The sequence below is a fragment of the Hemitrygon akajei genome, chromosome 7 (genome assembly GCF_048418815.1).
Source record: "Hemitrygon akajei chromosome 7, sHemAka1.3, whole genome shotgun sequence".
In the NCBI taxonomy this organism is placed as follows: Eukaryota; Metazoa; Chordata; class Chondrichthyes; order Myliobatiformes; family Dasyatidae; genus Hemitrygon; species Hemitrygon akajei.
This window is the reverse complement of record NC_133130.1, coordinates 140,508,493-140,524,512: the sequence shown is the minus strand read 5'-3', so window position 1 is coordinate 140,524,512 and position 16,020 is coordinate 140,508,493. Positions and strand designations below refer to the sequence as shown.

Here is a 16,020-nt window from a genome sequence, read left to right as displayed (position 1 = left end):
CAGGAAAACCTCAAACACCAGCACCTGCTTCAGACTTGGCTGTAGTTCCAGGTAGCAGAAGACAATTGTTGGAAAATGATCACATCAAACAGGCAGGAGGCAGAGCCATGAAGTGAGTTATTGTGAAAGATTTTTTTTATTCATCACCTTATGTGTGATTCAAAGGAAGATGCAGCAAGCATGAAATGCCAGTAATTTTACTGCCTGTGTTCTGGGATCTAACAATCCCATTCCTCTTAGGAAATCTGAATAATTCATTATCCAGAATTGCAAGAAATTGCCTCTGATAGCTGACCCTAAAGCTGCTGAACAGCAGTTGCTTCCTCTCCAACTTGGCAAATGGGATTCCCAATTGTAGGAAGCCTGATCTCACATCCTCCCGATATCCTACTTCCCCAGTTCAAGGCCCCCACCATGGCCCTAGACTGTCTTCACGTACCACCAGAGTGAAGCTGACAGTGTAGTTCTGGTCATCCACTGCCATTCACATTCAGTGACCATCCTTTGCCAGTACAGTGACTGCCACCTTCCTTACAACCCATCAGGGACCGGCACACTTAGCACCCAACCTGGGCCATTTCTGCTATGCATCTGGTCATCGACTTGATCCTGCAATTGGAGTTGGATGTCAGAGGGACAGTCACCTCTCCTACAGGACAATGGCAACTGACATCAACATCTTTCTGTGCACTGGTGACTACAATCACACATCTGTAACACCCCCTCTCCACCCATTCCCAAGTATTTCCTCACAGCCTGGATCTTGTACCATCCTCTCCTCCTGCAAAGTTCTACATTCAAACCCGCCAGATTCCCATGTGTGTAAATGTGTCAGCACAGGAACAGGCTCTTCAGTTCTGTATCTGTACTGAACACAATACCAAATTAAACTGCATCTCTTCTGCCTGTACATGATCCATATCCTTCCAAACTGTATTTTCATGTGTTTAAGAGCCTCCTGAATGTAATTGTTGTATCTGCTTTCCCAGCTGCCCATTCCTGACCCCACTACTGTGTAAAAAAAAATGCCCCGCGCACCTTTAACCTTTTCCTCCTCACCTTTAATACATGTCCTCTATGACTTGACACTTCTACCTGGAGGAATATTCTATCCTATTTGTGCCTTGCATGATTTTAAATTCAAGGACACTAGGGGGATGTCATGCAGAATATCAATAAAACCGAGACAGAACACTCATCAGGCCAGACTGTTAGCAAGAAAATATGTTTTTTTGTCTTTAATGCAGAAATATAATTGAAAATGTTTACATGGTGCAGGGGAAGGCTCCAAACTCTCTCAGCCCTCCTGTGACAGGTCACATTCTCCAAGGCAGAAGCCAGTGGTGGGGGGGCTTTGATGATGTAATTCTCTACGTTGCTGAATGCTCCATTTGCTTTCCACAGAATTATAACCATTAATTAGCACTATCACCCACCAGCCATACTGGAAAACAAACATCTGATCCTCCAACAGTGAAGGCACCAAAGTCAGCAACATTAGAGCACTCCAGCCCGCCCTGCCATGTTAGGGAATTCCCTACATCAATTTTCTTTAAACGAAGACAGAAAATGCTGGTAACACTAAGCAGGTCACACAGCATCTGTAGTGAGAATAAGAGAGTTAACTTTTCAAATTGATGAACCTACTGGCTTAGAGAAATCACTTGGACCTGAAACTTTATGCTTTTTATTCCCCCACAGATTCTGCCAGACCTGCTGAGTGCTTCCAGCAACCTCTGGTTTTGTTTTGGATTTCCAGCATCTACAGTTTAAAAAAAATATTTTCATGTTTTAAAACAGATTTGCAGTTGGTGGGTTTCACTGACCGGGCTGGCACTGCCCATCCCTGCCCACCGAACAAAGCGAGCTGTGACCGGCTCTGAAAACCTGGCGAGGCTGGCGATTTCCTTCCCCGAGGGACATGAATGAACTAAAGAAACAGTTTACCTGCATCAACAGGGAGTGGTATTCTTAGAGTAAATAAGAGGTTTCAGTTAGTGGGAAGGGCACAAATCAGAGTTCATTAATTTAGGATCTTTGTAGGAGCAGCTGAAGGCAAGGTGAGAACATTTACTGAAGTAAGCTGAGACTCTCTGGAACACTTTGTAGAGTGTGGGACCCCATGGTGTAGGGTCAGCTGAATTTCACAGGCGAGCAGTACGATCTGATGTTTGGTCTCTGCTTTACTCTGCCCATTCACAGTCTGGAAGTGCTGCCCCCCTGGACACCCCAGCCCTCCTGCAGCTTGGTCAAGGCAACTCCATGAATGAGAGTTCACTCTCTTCAGCAAACCTCACTGAGCTGCAGCTCTTCTGTTGCCCTTCTACAACCTCAATGGCATAACGGGCCATAGAAGCTAACTATGGATACGACACCACAGCAGAAAGGGCCCCTGCCTGCACACGTGTGGATGTGAAGACGGAACAGTTCGAGTCAGTGCTTTACTAATGTGTCACAGTTCCCCACTGCCTGCCCATGGGCAAGCGGAGTGAACAGACATGGGCAAGGCGGCAGTGAGGGCAGATTGGCGACGGACAAACTCAGTCTTCAATTGTTGACACCACTGCTTCATTGCTCCAGTCACTCTGGTTTGAGCATGACCTCGGGCACCAGCACGGTCTTCCTGTGACCACGTGGTTCTCAGTTTCCTCCCACATCCCAAACACTTGTGGTTGGTAGGTTAACTAGCTGCTGTAAATTGTCCCTAGGGTGTAGCTGAGGAATAGAATAGGTTAACTGGTTTTGGGGGGGGGGAGGGTGGGGGAATACAAGAGGATATTGGGATTGGAGTATATGGGTGCCTAAAGGTTGAAGCAGGCTCACTGGGCCAAATGGTCTGTTGGTGAGTTATGACCCCACACCTCCAATGAGAGTGAGATTGGCAAAATATTTCACCAGCAGTACATGTAACGAAAGACTTCTCCAACATACTGTAGTGAATCACTGGAAAACTTGGGAAAACAAACTAAAACTGAGCAAGCCAGTGCAATGACTTGAGAGCTGGCAATTTCTCCAACCGTTTATTCTAGAGGGAAACTCTGGATACAAATTCTACTTGGAGCAGATCAAAAGGGTGGAGTCACATTAACTCCCTCCCATTGCTGGTTTCTTCCTGGGGTCATGAACTCTGACCTCTGCTGGGCTACTGATGTCCATTCACATGGGCTCACCCTATACTGCTCGTAGTCAGGGACAGGAGCATGCAAAGGAACCATGTTAGATCAGGGAAATAACTGGCTTTACATTCTGGTAGTTATCTTGATGGCTATAAAAACTCTACACTCAACAATTAGATACTAATCATTCCATTTTTATTTGAAGCTGCCTTAATTACACTGATTTTAATAAATTCAGTGGTAATGGAAGTCAGAACCACACACTGAGAACCTGGTGAAACAGGTTTTAATTGCCCCATGGGACTACACTCATTAACCAACCCCGACATACCCACTGTGAGTGAATGGGCAAGAGGCCAGAGTCATCGACAGCTCAGCAGTTTGAAGAGTCAAGGGCGCGTTAGTGTATCCAAACTCTTAGTGGTTTAGGGTTCAAGGATCCAGTCAGTACAACTGAAAAGAAAAACTGAAAAGTAGGGCAAGGGAAGGCATAGTTTTGTTTTTAAGAGTCTTTAGTCACAAGACTTCCATACTGCCTGAGTTTACTGCCAGTTTTAAAGGCACAGGGCCAAGTATGAGTTGGAGCATTGGTTCAGTGCTGTAGATCTGGTGAGTTTCCAATTTGCATGGGAGGGGTAGGGCGCTGAGCCATTCTTACCTGGGTACAAGCCTGAAAGCGAGCACAGAGCACGAGTGATGGGTTGTCCGCAGTCAGGGCGACATTCCAAATCCAGATGGTAGAAATGCAACAAATTCTGATGAAGGTGAACTTTACTAAAGACTAAATCCACCAGTTTCAACTTCAAGAAATCCACCCATTTCTTGAGAAATGTGAATGTTAAGCTGCCGTAGGAGCCTGTTTAAGCTTGAAGGCAGCCTGGTTGAAGCTTTCAATTCAGACCCTGACTCACCTGCATCGATACACAATTCGACACATCCTTTCCAGCACTGGGGAATACTTAGAGACTTGTGATGGAGGTTGAGTGGAACAAGGAGTACTTAGGACAAACAGCTTCTGCCACAAAGCCAGGGCACACGCTTTGCACCAGTGTTAGAGAGAGACTGAAAGTGTGGAATGGACAGGGTTGTAATACCAAGACAAACACCAGTACTGATGACCAGTCTATAGCTCCTCGTAGTCTCCTGCTCCCCTGCTCCTTGCATGATTATCGCCACTGCCAATCAGAAACTTCTCCAAATCGTCCATATCCGCTTCAGATTTGTTCTTAGCCTTCTTCTTCTTCTTTTTCTTCTCCTTCTCTCCTTCGGCTATTACTTCTTTCTCCTTTTTCTGCTTCTCCTCTGTTGCTTCTCTACTTTTCTTCGGTTTGTGCCTCTTTTTTTCCATTTTCTCATCATCCTGAAAAAGCAGAGTGTGAATTGGGGTTCAGAGCTGCTGTCCACAGATGGGAAAGTTCTTGTAATACTTTCAGCATTTTCATTAATTCTAATGCAATCTTTTCCTGCTACATTTCCCACATTACAACATTATTTCCCATTTTGTACTACCCTAATGTACCTGCATGGATTGATACCTGGAAATATGATGTTGTAGCTATTTGTGAAACATTTGTGAGCAGGAGGGGTGTGATTGGCAACTAAATATTCCTGGATTTTGTTGCTTCAGGTGTGATAGAATCGGAGGGACAAGAGGGGAAGGTGTTGCATTGCTTGTCAGAGAAAATATTACAATGGTGCTTTGGCAGGATAGATTAGAGGGCTTGTCTTGGGAGGCTATTTGGGTGGAATTGAGGAATGGGAAAGGTGTAGTAACACTTATCGAGGTGTATTATAGACCGCCTAATGGGGAGCGAGAATTGGAGGAGCAAATTTGTAGGGAGATAGCAGATATTTGTAGTAAGCACAATGTTGTGATTGTGGGATATTTTAATTTTCCACACAGAGACTGGGAAGCCCATTCTGTAAAAGGGCTGGATGGTTTGGAGTTTGTAAAATGAGTACAGGATAGTGTTTTGCAGCAATACATAGAGGTACCAACTAGAGAAGGGGCAGTGTTGGATCTCCTGTTAGGGAATGAGATAGGTCAGGTGACGGACGTATGTGTTGGGGAGCACTTCGGGTCCAGTGATCACAATGCAATTAGTTTCAATATAATTATGGAGAAGGATAGGAATGGACCCAGGGTTGAGATTTTTGATTGGAGAAAGGCTAACTATGAGGAGGTGCGAAAGGATTTAGGAGTGGATTGGGACAATTTGTTTTATGGGAAGGATGTAATAGAGAAATGGAGGTCATTTAAGTGAAATTTTGAGGGTACAGAATCTTTATGTTCCTGTTAGGTTGAAAGGTAAGGTTAAAAACTTGAGAGAGCCATGGTTTTCAAGGGATATTGGAAACTTGGTTCGGAAAAAGAGAGAGATCTACAATAAATATAGGCAGCATGGAGTACGAGGTGCTCGAGGAATATAAAGAATGTAAAAAGAATCTTAAGAAAGAAATTAGAAAAGCTAAAAGAAGATATGAGGTTGCTTTGGCAAGTATGGTGAAAATAAATCCAAAGGGTTTCTACAGTTATATTAATAACAAAAGGATAAAGAAGGAAAAAATTAGTCCCTTAGAGAATCAGAGTGGACAGCTATGTGCGGAGCCAAAAGAGATGGGGGAGATTTTGAACAATTCCTTTTCTTCGGTATTCACTAAGGAGAAGGATATTGAATTGTGTAAGGTAAGGGAAACGTATGGAAAATATGATGATTAAAGATGAGGAAGTACTGGCGCTTTTAAAGAATATAAAAGTGGATAAGTCTCTGGGTCCTCACAGGATATTCCTTAGGACCTTGAGGGAAGTTAGGGTAGAAATAGCAGGGGCTCTGACAGAAATATTTCAAATGTCATTAGAAACGGGGATGGTGCCGGAGGAGTGGCGTACTGCTCATGTGGTTCATTGTTTAAAAAGGGTTCTAAGAGTAAACCTAGCAATTATCGGCCTGTCAGTTTGATGTCAGTGGTGGGTAAATCAATGGAAAGTATTCTTAGAGATGGTATATATAATTATCTGGATAGACAAGGTCTGATTAGGAACAGTCAACATGTATTTGTGCGCGGAAGGTCATTTTGACAAACCTTATTGAATTTTTTGAAGAGGTTACTAGGAAAATTGACAAGGGTAAAGCAGTGGATGTTGTCTATATGGACTTCAGTAAGGCCTTTGACAAGGTTCCGCATGGAAGGTTAGTTAGGAAGGTTCAATTGTTAGTTATTAATATTGTAGTAGTAAAATGGATTCAACAGTGGCTGGATGGGAGACGCTAGAGAGTAGTGATGAATAACTGTTTGTCAGGTTGGAGGCCAGTGACTAGTGGTGTGCCTCAGGGATCTGTACTGGGTCCAATGTTGTTTGTCATATATATTAATGATCTGGTTGATGGGGTGGTAAATTGGATTAGTAAGTATGCAGATGATACTAAGATAGGTGGTGTTCTGGATAATGAAGTAGGTTTTCAAAGCTTGCAGAGAGATTTAGGCCAGTTAGAAGAGTGGGCTGAATGATGGCAAATGGAGTTTAATGCTGATAAGTGTGAGGTGCTACATTTTGGTAGGACTAATCAAAATAGGACATACATGGTAAATGGTAGGGCATTGAGGAATGCAGTAGAACAGAGTGATATAGGAATAATGATGCATAGTTCCCTGAAGGTGGAATCTCATGTGGATAGGGTGGTGAAGAAAGCTTTTGGTATGTTAGCCTTTATAAATCAGAGCATTGAGTATAGGAGTTGGGATGTAATGTTAAAATTGTACAAGGCATTGGTAAGGCAGAATTTGGAGTATTGTGTACTGTTCTGGTCACCGAATTATAGGAAAGATGTCAACAAAATAGAGAGAGTACACAAAAGATTTAATAGAACGTTACCTGGGTTTCAGCACCTAAGTTACAGAGAAAGGTTGAACAAGTTAGGTCTTTATTCTTTGGAGCGTAGAAGGTTAAGGGGGGACTTGATAGAGGTATTTAAAATTATGAGGGGGATAGATAGAGTTGACGTGGATAGGCTTTTTCCATTGAGTATGGGAGATTCAAGCAAGGGGACATGAGTTGAGAGTTCAGGGGTAAAAGTTTAGGGGTAACACGAGGGGGGGAACTTCTTTACTCAGAGAGTGGTAGCTGTGTGGAACAAGCTTCCAGTAGAAGTGGTAGAGGTAGGTTCGATTTTGTCATTAAAAAAAAATTGGATAGGTATATGGACAGGAAAGGAATGGAGGGTTATGGGCTGAGTGGAGGTCGGTGGGACTAGGTGAGAGTAAGCGTTCGGCACTGACTAGAAGGGCCGAGATGGCCTGTTTCCATGCTATAATTGTTATATGGTTACTTGTGTATGGAATTATCTGTCTGGATGGCATGCAAACAAAAGATCATCATACTCTTCAGTACACGTGACAGTAACAAGCCTATTACCAACATTAACTAAACTTCAAAAATATTTCAGAATGCCCCAAGGATGCTGACGATCTATAGAAATGCCATAAAGAAAAGTAACAAAGAACCAGAAATATTAAATGACAGATTAAACTGTGGGCATAATATTTATATAAGAATTCTTATGTTCAGAGGGAGAAACAAACTTACTAGAATCTTTTATAACTGTGTCAGAAATGTCTATATGGTGTTGTAGCCTTCAGCATCAGAACATTACTGTGAATGGCTTATGTAACCCATTAAACACTCCTCTATCCAGGGGCCTGGCCACATAGAACTGAGGGAACCAGCAATCACCGAAGCGCACAAACTGGACAAGACCTCAGATTTTGGTAAACACACACTTTCCTCAAAAGCCACCCCCTAAAGATTATGGCATTCCTCTAGACTCTGGATAACCCAAAAGGTCCCACAGTCTATCTAATACTATCTGTCAAAATACCGTCTATCAAAGTATTATCCATTTTTTTTAAAATATAGGGAAGACAATAATTTGCGGTCAGCAAGACGTAACACACAGCAGTGAGATAAAGGTCATAGAATCTAAAATAGTATCACAGAGTCATTAAAGTTTATCTGAACAGGCAGCTGGGCTTGACTCCCATGCTGCATCTGAAAGATGGCACTCGCCCAACAAGACAATGGATTATCAAACTGGATTATAGGTTAAGGTCCTTGGAATGCAACTCTAATCTGATCCTCCTGACTCAATGTGATCACGTTTTCTTTCCCTCCACCCAACTCCATAGCCTGCCTGTACTTTCTGGGCCCCTGCCTCCAGAACATGCAACATTATTCTCTGCTATGGAAAACAATATACCTCTCTCACTTTTTTCTTCTTTTTCTTCTTGTCTTTTGAGGAAGCCTTACTCGTTTTTTCTGTCAAGGAAATCAAAGAAATTTCAGTCAACTGGTAACATGTAATCCAGGTTACGCTCTCCAATAGGAGGGAAGGTAAGGGAATGAGGGTAAGGTAACACTTTACATTTGTAAGAATGCAGAACATATCTCTGAAAGCTGCAACAGCAGAAGTATATTTGACATTCTTTATACAAGTATTTAAAATTTCAAGTAGTTTTTTTACCTTCCTCCTTGAAACACATGAATTTTGATCTTAACTCCAAGCCTACAGTCCAAGTTAGTGTATAGGAGTCCCAGCCAAAGACAGACACCCTGACCCTGTCAGCCTAAGGAAGGCCACTTCCTGCTTGGGAAATCAAGGTCAGATTTCCAGCCCTTGGTTCAAACAATGGAACCATTGTACCACCACTCCACAGTTATTTTGGGTCTATTTAAAGAGGAGGTTAATGGATTCTTGATTAGTAAGGGCAAAGCTTACAGGGAGAAAGCAGGAGAAAAGGATTGAGAAGGAAAATAAACCAGCCGTGATAAAATGGCAGATCAGATCAAATGGGCCAAATGACCATTTCTGTTCCCATGTCCTATGGTCTCAGAGTTCCATTCTTACAAACCCGCTGACTCCTACTCAATGCTATTAATGAGGCGTGAAAGAGTCAACCTGACTTGTGACTATCCAGGGGTAGAGGAAGGTGGGCAATGCCAAATGGCACTGGTGAAACACAATGACATGTTACAGGAAACTTACATAAACTTCTAAATATATTTCTGAACTACTCTCACTGCAATCTGCATCCTATAATTTCCCCTTCTGTAACATACTTTTGAGCCATCTTAATGAACTACCGTAGATTCCGGATTTTAAGCTGCTACTTTTTTCCCACATTTTGAACAGCTTTGAACTCTGCGGCCTTTAATACGGAGCGGCTAATACATGGTTTTTTTTCATGCCGCCAAAAACATTTTGCCTCGTAACAGTAGACCAATAAAATTGATGAGTAGTTCACAGAGGTCCAATGAAATTGTACGATAAATCAAGCGCACTTTCACAATTAAATTATTGTAAATCAGTCATTTGTACTCACCCTCATCAACATGGAAAACACTCGAAGAAAAGCATTGTGCTGCCTTTATGGCAGTTATTTAGTTTATAATATTTTCGCTTAGTAATTCATTTGTTAGTTAAAGTTAGAACTGTTTTAACTATATTTGTTTTCTGTACTACATCGCGGGATGCTATGACATCACACCCGGTTTCGCCGCGTCTTGTGGGATACCGGTTTGCGATAAACGGGAAGGAGGGGGGCGAGCGGCGGAGCGAAAACGCTGCTTTTAAGTTAAAGGCGATCAATAACTTTTCCTGGTAGGCTGCAGTATATATATTTTTTACCAGTCGTTAGGAGATATTGGAATGTTGTTCAGTAAAGAAGTATACGCAACGTATATTTAAAAGTAGCCGCGTTACAGGCACGGTTCGAAAAAAAGCATTTGCAATATGTATTTGTTTATGTTACCATATGGATTTAATTAAAAGTTAAAAAATCCTCACGTGTAATATCTTTCTGTGTAAATATCTCATATTACAACGTGGGACACCTGCGGCCGAAAATCCGGTGCGGCCTGTACAAGTAAAAAATTGATTTTATTTCTAAAATTAGAGCCAGCGGCTTTTAATCAGGTGCGCTCTGTAGTCCGGAATCTACGGTAGCTATTTCACGATCTGAACGACTCAGTGGACTTAACTCTCAAGCTTGCGGGTATGATACCTTCAAACCAACAAAGGTACATCACCATGGCCAAAAGAGAGGGAAGAGGGGAGGATTCCAAGCCAGATTAAAATGCCGGGGTATGAAACCTCCTCTTCCCAGTATCTTGTTAGCAAATGTACAGTCACTGGAGAACAAGATTGAGGACCTAAGGGCAAGATTACTCTGTATTGGAGGGAAGTAAGGAATTGCTGCGCTCTATGTTTTATGGAGACATGGCTCACTCTAGACACGCTGATTTGACAATCAGACCTGAGGACTCCTCAATACACAGGATGGACCAGACTGCTGATTCAGAGAAGACAAAAGATGAGCATCTGTGTTTCATGGTAAACTCTTTGTGGTGCTTGTCACACTTGCTTCCCTGACCTGGAACATCTAATGATTAAGTGCCAACTGTCCTACTTACAAAGAGTTCTCCTCCGTGATCTTGATCACAGTCTACATATTGCAAAAGGCCAATATTAAGCAGGTACTCAGTGCCACCATCAGCAAACAAGAAATAGCATCATTGTTGGGGACTTCAATCAGGCTTGTTTGAAGAAATCTCTAGCCAAATATCAACATATCACCTGCAGCACTGGGGGGCCTGACACACATGACCACTACTATACTACGATTAGGAACACCTACCGTTCCATGCCTAAACTGTATTTCGGGAAACCTGGTCACTTGGCTGTCGTCCTCCTACCTGTATACAGGCAGACGAGCAGCTGCAGGGATTCCTCGCTGGTGGACTGGGCCACGTTCAAGGACTCAGAGGATCTGAACGGTCGTCGTGGACTTTATTAAAAAAAGTCAGACAAGTGTGCCCCCACAAAAATCACTCAGTCTTCCCAACCAGAAGCCCTGAATGAACCATGAGATCGCAATCTGCTGAGGGCTAGATCAGTGGCGTTCAGGTCTGATGAACAAGTAAAATTCAAAAAGTCTAGGTATGACCTCCAGAACGACATCTCATGTGTGAAGTGACAATTCTGGACCAAACTTGAATCACAAAACAATGCTCGACAGTTGTGGCAGGGCCTGAACGCCATCACCTCCTAAAAAATAAGATCAAGTGATATAGGTAACAACAAGGTTTCAATCCCAGATGAGCTCAATGTCTTTTTTGCTTTGACTGTCAAAACATGAAGGCACCTTCATGAACTCCCACAGCCTCTGATAACCCTGTGATTTCCGGTCTGAGGCTGATGTGAGAGTTTTCTTCAGGAGGGTGAACCCACGGAAAGCATCCAGCCCAGATGGGGTACCTGGCTGAGTACTAAAGACCTGTGAACAACTGACTGGAGTGTCATCTTTAACCTCTCACTTTGGTGGTATAAGGTTCCCATCTGCTTCAAGAATACTTGTGTCTAATAATATGGTAACCTGCCTCAATAATTATCATCCAGTAGCACTTATGAGGGGCGATTGATAAGTCTGTGTCCAAAGGTAGAAGGAATCAGTTTTAGAAAACCTAGCACATTTATTTTTCATACATTTAAACCTTTAGTCCAGTGGTCGTGGAGCATACGGATCCCCTCTTTGTAGAAGTCAGCGCCTTGGACCTCCAGAAGTGGTCCACAGCATGGGGTTGATTGATAAGTTTGTGGCCTAAAAGTTATTAACTTCTAACTTTCTGCATTTTCACTCAGAGTTGAACTGCACATGCATGTAACAGTAACTGTAAAACTCATCTCCTTCTACCGTAGGCCACGGACTTATCAATCATCCTTGTGGACCACCTGGAGGTCCAAGACGCTCTCATTACTTGCACGTGTAGTTCAACTCTTTGAGTGATAATGCAGCAAATTTGAAGTTAATAACTCATCTCCTACCTTAGGCCACAAACTTATCAATCACCCCTGCTGTGGACTTCTACAAAGAAGAGATCCGTATGCTCCACAACCACTGGATTAAGTGTGTACATGTTGGAGGGGACTATGTTGAAAAAATAAATGTGGTAGAAATTGACTCCTCCTACCTTAGGCTGCGAACTTATCAATCACCCCTCGTACATTCACTGTGATGAAGTGCTTTGGGAGGTTAGTGATTGAACATATCAATTTCTGCCTGAGAAGCCACTTGGATCCACTCCAATTTGCCTACCATCTCATCAGGTCAGCAGTAGATGTCTTTTCACTGGCTCTTCACTCAATCCTGGAATATCAGGGCAGTAAAGATGCCCAGATCAGGATGCTCTTCATTGACTACAGCTTGGTATTCAATAGTATAATTCCCTCAAAACTGATCAATAAGCTTCAAGGAGGCCCCAATACCTCCTGGCGCAATTGGATCCTCGATTTTCTCACTTTCAGACCCCAGTCAGTTCTGACTGGCAAAAACATCTCCTCCACAATCCCCATCAGCACAGATGCACAAGGCTGCGTGCTTAGCCCCCTGCTCCACTCACTTTATACTTGTAACTGTCAGGCTAAACTCAGCTCCAATGCCACATTTAAGTTTACTGACGACAACCTCTCACTCAATGTCAACAAGACCTGGAAGCCGATTATTGGGTTCAGGAGAGGGTCCATGAGCCAGTCCTCATCAGGGGATTAGAGGTGGAGTGGATAAGCAAATTCATCAGTGTTATCATTTCAGAGGATCTGCCCTGGTCCAGCAAGCAAGTGCCATTATGAAGAAAGCATGGCAGTGCTTCTACTTTCTTAAAGTTGTGAAGGTTCGGCATGACATCTAAAACTTCGACAAACTTCTATAGATGTGTGGTGGAGAGTACATGACTGGCTGCGTCACAGCCTGGCATGGCGACACTGATGCCCTTGAATGGAAAATCCTACAAAAAAAATAGGGGATACGGCCCAGTCCATCGTGGGTAAAGCCCTTCCCACCACTGAATACATCTACATGTAGCACTGTTGCAGGAAAGCTGCATCCATCAACAAGGACCCCCACCAACAGGTCCAGGAACAGTTACTACCCCTCAACCACAGGCTCTCAAACCAGTTCACTCACCCCACCAGTGAACTGTTCCCACAACTTTGGACTCACTTTCATCTCAGGTTCTCGATAGTCATTGCTCATTTATTATTATTTCTCTCCCCCCCCCCCACTTTCTTTTTGTATTTGCACAGTTGATTGTCTTTTACACATTGGTTGTTTGTCCTGTTGGGTGGGGTCTTTCAATGATTCTATTGTGTTTCTTGTAGTTACTGTGAATGCCTGCATGAAAATGAATCTCAGGATTGCATATAACATATATTTAGTTTGATAATAAATTTACTTTAACTTTGCAGGGTAGGGGAGGTTAATTACTGATTAAAACGCAGTTCTATAATGCTCCAGTTTTAATAGGTTGACAACTAGTTGTGTTGATCAAATGACAACCTGATTTGATTAGCCTGGAGATGCTGGAAATCTTGAACAACACATACAAAATGCTGGGAGAACTCAGCAGGTCAGGCGACATCTCTGGAGGCAAATAAACAATCATCATTTCAGGCTGAGTCCCTTCATCGTCTAAAGGCTCTGAAGTAGGTCTTGGCTGAAATGTCAACTGTTCCCTCCACAGGTGCTGCTTGACATGCTGAGTTCCTCCAGCATTTTGTGTGTGGTAATTAGCTTAGAGTGGAGAAAAATTTCAGGCACCTGCCTTTGGAAACCTGGGAGTCACCACAGCCAGCACTTAAAACTTCAGATTCACACTCCTCTTTCAAGGTTATTATTTACTGAGTGTTGGCATTAGCATGGGCCATTTTTACATAAGAGTCAACTGTATACTTGGTTCCCCATAAGGTTAGCCAATTACTGGATGCTAACAGAGGGATCTACGAGAGGTTGTTGGTGAATAGTTTACTTCTATATGGAGCAATACACAATCTAAACCACAGCCACAGCATGGTGCTGCTGGGATGAGTGAGATGGAAGTGTATAAGGTGTGCAACGAACAGTAACTCCACACACCACTCACAGTATATCAGAGGATAGCCTCCCAGCCGGAGGTTAGGTTGAGGGCACGTTGGGCTCACTGTAATGTAGTGGCTGAGTGGATTGTTGTCAGCCAGAGCCCTGGATAAATCAGCCTCTGAGTCACCTCCTGTATTGCTGATGAGTAAAGGTTTGATAATAAGTGTATTTTGAATCTTTGAGTAAGCTGTGTTCCTTCTGCCACTGGCTGCTCACACATGAGCTTCCCTCCTGGCTTTCTTGCTTACCCTCCACACACAGCCTGCCAGATGCCTGCTACTGGGATCCAACATTTCCCACTCCCTTCAATCACGTTCAGTGATGTTCCTGACCCATTCTGTAACTACTGGGCTGTCCCTCAGCTCGACGATCAGAAATAGCAGGCATAGCTCTGGGCAGATTTACTCTGCTTAGCACTGAGTAACATGATACCCCAATCACCAGTATAGAACACCGCAGATGCTGTGGGGAGAAGGCGGCTATAGGGAGAGTGAACAAAGGAATGTCTCTGATAGGGAGAGGGCAGGGTTGTCCTGGGGATCAGATGTAATTGGGAGGCAGTTAGGGAGGGAGAATATGGCCCTTGAAGCCTTCAAATGAAAGCAGTCGGAGAGTGAGGATACAGTCAAGAGATCTCCAAGAATCCAGGTCTGTTTGTGGAGGGGGAAAAACCGAGGCAATATCGGAGATGGAGGAGCTGGCCCAATCTGATACAGAGAAAACAAGTTATCCAGAACTGTTGATTAGAAGACTGCCTACAATGAATACAAGGTATTGTCCCTCAAGGTCTTCTGCAAAACGATCACTTAGTTGTGTTTGGTCACTCCAATACAGAAACCACATTATGAGCACCGAATGCTGTAGACTGGATTGGAAGTACAAGTGAATCGCTGCCTCACCTGGACAGACTGTCCCCTTGAATAGTGGGAAGAGAAAAGGTGAAAGGCAGCTGCTACATTATGACTACATGGGAAAATATCAAAGCAGAGTTGGTGGGGCCTGAAGAGAGGAGTAAGGAGTTACAAAGGGAATGAGTCCAGTTGAAATGCTGAGAAAGGAAAGAGGAAGATGTGTCACATGGAGCTGAACGGGCTGAAATTAAAAAGGATGATCACTGAATGTGCATCTGGTGGGGACAGTGAGGACCAGGTGAACTCCATCCTTGTTCTATCCATGAGAAGGAAATAGACGCGATGCAATCAAGGGCTCTGTTAACTTGGGAAGAGGGGAAACCACAATTTAGGAAGATGTCTGAGAGGCACTTCCATGGAAAGTATAAGAGCTTACACTACCAAAATGATCTATTAAAGGCTTACAACACCCCCCCCCCCACCGCACCACTCACTCCCACAGCTATCTGCTTTTTCCGGTTTCTGTCCCATCTGCTCCAACATTGGGAACTTGCATTCAGTGCCTCTGAGATATCTTCTTTCTGAGAAATGGGCTCCTCTTCAGCAAAGCCAACAAAGCCCTTGATTACATTTCATCTATTCCCCATACTTTTGCTCTAACCCACTCACCCTGGACAGAGCAAGCTGCAAACACTGAGCAGATCACATAGCATCTGTGGGAAGGAACATACCAATGTCCCATGGAGAGCTTTCTAACTGGTTGCATCACCATCTGGTATAGTGGGGGCCCTGCAAAAAGTTGTAAACCCAGTCAGCTCTAACATGGGCACTAGCCTTCTCAGCATTGAGGTAATCTTTAAAAGGCGATGCTTCAAAAAGGTGGCATCCGTCATTAAGGACCCTCATCACCTAGTACATGCTCTCTTCTCATTGCTACCATCAAGATGGTACAGAAGCCTGAAGACACACACTCAACGCTTCAGGATCAGCTTCCTTCCCTCCCTCATCTGATTTCTGAATGGACAATGAATCCATGAACACCACTTCACTTAGTTTTGCTCTCTTTTTACACATTTAATATTTAT

The 16,020-nt window shown here is 43.4% G+C and overlaps 1 protein-coding gene across 5 annotated transcripts in view; it reads right to left on the bottom strand.

Moving 5' to 3' along the window:
* Positions 1–1,209: 1,209 nt before the first annotated feature.
* Positions 1,210–16,020, bottom strand: part of LOC140730978 (rab-like protein 6) — a 106,325-nt gene continuing 91,514 nt past the window's right edge. For 3 of the 5 annotated variants that reach the window (XM_073052117.1, XM_073052118.1, XM_073052121.1), the window contains 2 exons: positions 8,372–8,430; positions 1,210–4,476 (listed from right to left, as the gene is read on the bottom strand). In XM_073052117.1, the coding sequence (XP_072908218.1) occupies positions 4,240–4,476; positions 8,372–8,430 (296 nt within the window). In that variant the 3' untranslated portion in view covers positions 1,210–4,239. The remainder of the gene's footprint in view (positions 4,477–8,371; positions 8,431–16,020) is intronic. The other 2 variants (XM_073052119.1, XM_073052122.1) reach the window with 1 other exon arrangement.